General features: G+C 55.0%; 1 protein-coding gene across 1 annotated transcript; it reads right to left on the bottom strand.

The window, feature by feature from the left end:
* Positions 1 to 593: 593 nt before the first annotated feature.
* On the bottom strand, positions 594 to 2160 carry LOC117639514 (troponin C, isoallergen Bla g 6.0101-like; the record flags this gene model as incomplete). The annotated part of the gene is given in 4 exon segments (XM_034375253.1): positions 594 to 837; positions 1087 to 1218; positions 1793 to 1912; positions 1989 to 2160. Coding segments are annotated over 4 exon segments (459 nt in total), but the record flags the coding sequence as incomplete, so codon positions are not given.
* Positions 2161 to 4645: the final 2485 nt, after the last annotated feature.

Consider the following 4645-nt stretch of genomic DNA (forward strand, 5'->3'; position numbering starts at 1 on the left):
ACCATGTTTGGGCCGAGGCTGTGTGTATTGAACGCGCTGCTGCAGCGCTTCGCGGCCGTAATCATCTCTCCTCAACGAGTCTGGATCGCTTTTGTTTTCAACAGTTATTTTTGAAAAAGAAACGGATCACAGAAAATAGGTTGAGGGCGCTCTGCTCACACACACACACACACACACACACACACTCCCATACGCACACAGAGACGCGTCCAATGTGCGGATCGGCTCGCACAGGCTGAGATGCATATGTTGCTCCGATTGCTAAAGTGCTGAGCCGTACAGGGCCAAGCAAAACACGACGATCTACCGCAGCCGGGCGTGCTGTCAATACGAGAGCGGTGTGTGTGTGTGTGTGTGTGTGTGTGTGTGTGTGTGTGTGTGTGTGTGTGCAACTGCAGTGTGCGCTGCACACACATGCACTGCGAGTCGGTGCATGGTCCGGTTAGCCGCCAGCCTTTTACTTTCAACGTCTGTCACTCGGATGAGGGGTATCGGGTTTACGACTCGTCATTTCATCTATTCATTACTCGAATTACTGTCACGTGATGGGGATCGACGGGGAGGAATACAAAAAAAAATTGAGAGCCACGCAGTTTGGCATAGTGGATTAATTTTTTATTCACCTAGGCGAATGTTGTTGATATGTTTGTATATAAGAAATTTGTGATGATGAAATGAGGATGAAAATGAGATGACTAAACGAAAATGAGGATGGCGGTGAGGATGATGGTGATGTAGCGGACCAGCCGATATATATAATTTTTTGGCAGGGTAGGGGCGCGGCAACGCGATGGCAGTGTGTTCAGTCGTCGCCTCCGGTCATGACCTCCATGAACTCTGCGGCGAGAGACAAAAATTGCGTAAGTACATTCACACAAATTTTCAGGTAGGAACGTTCATTTACAACAAGTCGTTTGCGAGCGAGTAGAGCGATGCAGCCGTCTCGCGGCGCTACCCCGCGACTCGCGGTCCGTAACGGTACCCCAGGGCGCGGGGTAGCGCCAGCGGCGAAGGCGTGTGAAACCGACACGAGCCTTCGCCCGGCGTTCGGACCTCGCGGGTTTTGCGCGGACGCTGGAATCTTACCGTCGAAGTCCACGGTGCCGGAACCGTCAGAGTCGATTTCCTGGATCATCATGTCCAGCTCATCGGAGGTGACCTTGTCGTCCAGCTCCCGGAGGATCTCCCGCAGCACCTGGGTGGTGATGTAGCCGTTGCCTGCACAGAGAGCACGCCGTCAGAGCACGTCGTCAGAGCACGCCGTTAGAGCACGCCGTAGCACGGCCTCAGAGAGCACGCCCTCGGACCCCGGTCCAACGCGTGCCATTCCCAGAACTCATTTGCGGTAGGCTTTCCCCTTCCCTCCCCCGGGCCAAATGCCCCCCCCCCCCCCCCCCCCGCGGCGTCGCGACGCTGCAAGTCAGGCGTGGCCGCGGAATGCACCTGTTCCACTGCTTGGCACTTGAGGAGCACATTAAGGGGACGCGCGAGGTTGTTGAGAGGTGACAGGCCTGCGTCGTTTGGCACTTGATCGCCTCCGCGAGTGCAACCAGTGGCGCAGCACCACGGTGGGCGGAGGGGGACAAAAATCCCGGACGCGTTTTGAGCTCGAGAGTCGCTAAATGGGACTCGAACCTATCATGCGACCCCACCAATGGATTGGTGGGGTCACACGTTCAGTTCGAGTGCCATTTAGCGACTCTGGAGCTCAAAACGCGTCTAGAGTTTCGACCGCCTGCACCGGTCTTCTGGCCCACTGTGCAGGTGGGGCACGGGGCGGAGGCGGACTCACCTTCCTTGTCGTAGAGCCTGAAGGCCTCCCTCAGCTCCTGCTGCATGGTCTCGCTGTCCTCCTCAATGAGGAACCGGGAGGCCAGGGTGACGAACTCCTCGAACTCCAGCTCGCCGGAGCCTGCGGGAAAAGCAGTTTGACCGTGCGTTCTTCGCTAATTTCTAAGCGAGATTGGAGTGTTTTTTGGTGTGCCTACCGTCGGCGTCGACCTCGGCGATGATCTCCTCGAGCACCTTGTCGGTGACGCCGTGGCCCAGCATCTCGAGGATGGTGCCCACCATGGTGGTGGGGATGTTGCCGGTCTTGGCCTGGTCGAAGGCATCGAAGGCCTTCTTCAGGAGGGCGACCTGGTCCTTGGAAAGATCATCCTGCGAACAAGAAAAAAAACGCATTATTTCCGGATCTTTCTTTCCACAGGTGCGTTTCGGTGCTGATCCTCCCACGTCCCGCTCTAGCCTCGCAGCATGCCGCCGCTGTCATGGACCGAGACTCGTCACTTTTCTAAATATACCCCGCTTAGATTGGCGATAGCGGAATGAAGGCGCCCCAGAGCCGCCCCCAAAAGCCACAGCAGCCGCTTCCTCGACACCGGGCAGCTGTTTTCGAAAGCGGCTCCTCGAAAATACTCCGCACGTGACGCAAGGTTTAAAAACGGGGCGCGGGCAACCGCCATGACAGGGGCGCCATCCGTTAGCGTCCGCGGCGATTGTTCTTTGCTTTGTCATTAACGAGACATTCGCCCACCGGACAGTCAGCCGCGCAGTCGTTACTTCGATACATCGAACTATCGACAATAACAACTAGCAGTCGTTAGCGGCGGCCGCCCCATCGGACAGTCGCGCAACGCGGCATTGTCGCTTCATTCATTCGACCGCCACACTGTGGATTTGCAAGAAGACCGGTGGAGGCGGTCAAAATTCTCAACACGTTTTGAGCTTTGTCGCTAAAGCAGCGTGTGACCCCACCAATGGATTGCTCTTGCTCTCCGATCGAGGAATCCATTGGTGGGGTCACACGTTCGGTTCGAGTCCTGCATAGCGACTCTGGAGCTCAAAACGCGTCCGGGATTTCGGCCGCCTCCACCGGTCCTCTGGCCCACTGTGCTGGGAAAAGCCAAGTCCCCCTAGGCGAGTCCGCAACGTCGAGTCGGTTTCGAACGGAAGTAGCAGCTAGCAAGCCAAGCGGCCAACATACAGTGTGGTGTCGCCCACGACCCAACACGGTCCAAGAGTCACACGGTTATGCAGTCCCGCTGACACGCCTGCATCCGGGACGGCCTACGCGCCCGGCGCCCCGGGCTGCTGTCTCTCTCTCTCTCTCTCTCTCTCTCTCCTCTCTCTTTTCTCTCCTCTCTCTCCTTCCCCTCTCTCTCTCTCTCTCCCTCTCTCTCTCTCTCTCTCCCCCCTCTCTCCTCCCCCCCCCCCCCGCCCCGCCGCGGAAACCGCGCCCCGAGGGGGAAAAAGGGGGGCCGCAACCCCTTGGAACAAGGGGGGTTCCCCCCCCCCCGGCCTCCCCGGCCCCAAAAACCCCCCTTCCCTCTCCCCCCCAAAATTTTCTTTTTTTTCCCCTTTTTGGGGGTTCCCCCCCTCCCCTCCCCCCCTTTTTCCCCCCGGCCCTCCCCCCCCCCTTTTTTTTCCCCCTTCTCTTTTTTTCCCCCCCCTTTTTTCCCTCTCCCCCTCCCCCCCCTTTCCCCTTTCTCCTCCCCCTCCCCCTTCCTCCTCTCTCTCCTTCCCCCTCCCCTTTTCTCCCCCTCTCTCCCTCCTTTTTTCCCCCTTCTCCCCTCTCTCCCCTCCTCTCCTCTCTTTTTCCCCCTCTCTCCTCTCTCCTCTCTTTTCCCTTTTCCCCTCCCTCTCTCTCTCTCTCTCCCCAAAAAAGGGGGGAAAAAGGGTTCCCCTTTTTTTTTTAAAATTTTGGGGGGAAACGCCTACAAATACTTTCCCACGGCAAGTTAAAAAAGAAAACCCCCAAGATGTGATAATAATCCAGCCAGTTGGTGCTTTCTAGAGGATAAATCTACAACAACAAACCCATCAGCCGGCAACGGTCACAGTCGGGGTCCGCCAGGCTCTGGCCCAGCTCAAAAACAACCACAAAAAAAACCCCACCGTCCTCAGCGGCAACTCTGGAATGACATCTTGGCTCAAGACTTCATCCAAAACCCTCCCAGCAAACCAAAAAACCTTCAACAAGTATCCCCAAAAAATTCACAGTAAGTCAATTTGAATCGACTCACGTAGTTCTGCAAATAGCCGCGGGTCCGTTCCCGGATCCAGCATGGCGGCCGCCATAACCTCACTGACCAACAACGACCCCCAGCGGCCCTCAGCAAGACTCAACGAACGCACCCAACCAAAAAAACTCGGCAGCAGACGAACTGTGAAGCAATCAACACAAGTTCAACAAATTATGTGCCAACAAAAAAATGTGCAATAGTTTTTGAAAATACCCCAAAATGTTTCTCAAGACTCAGCATTGAGAGCCTTTCTGACATTATTTCGGGCGCTAATACCATTATGTGACCCGACTTAGTGGCGCACGAATCTGCATGTACTTGTCAAACGAAGAATGTGTCAACAAACTTTGTCAAGAAGGGGGAATAGTTTTGATTCGGTATTTTCCAGTACGAAGAAAGTTACCGAGGGCCCCAAAGTTTTAGTTTCAAATTGCCCACCTGAGTTTTTTGATGACGACCTCAAAAAACTGTTGGGGCCTTATGGTAGAATTGTTTCTGCACCATCAAAACTCCGGGTTATATTCTCATGATGATTTAAAACAGTAAATCCTGGCGCCGCTCAATTTACTAAGATACCCATACTCAAATGACCCACCCAAAAGAATTCCTATTTTCAATAA

This window comes from Thrips palmi, unplaced genomic scaffold, assembly GCF_012932325.1.
Source record: "Thrips palmi isolate BJ-2018 unplaced genomic scaffold, TpBJ-2018v1 HiC_scaffold_11, whole genome shotgun sequence".
Taxonomy (NCBI): Eukaryota; Metazoa; Arthropoda; class Insecta; order Thysanoptera; family Thripidae; genus Thrips; species Thrips palmi.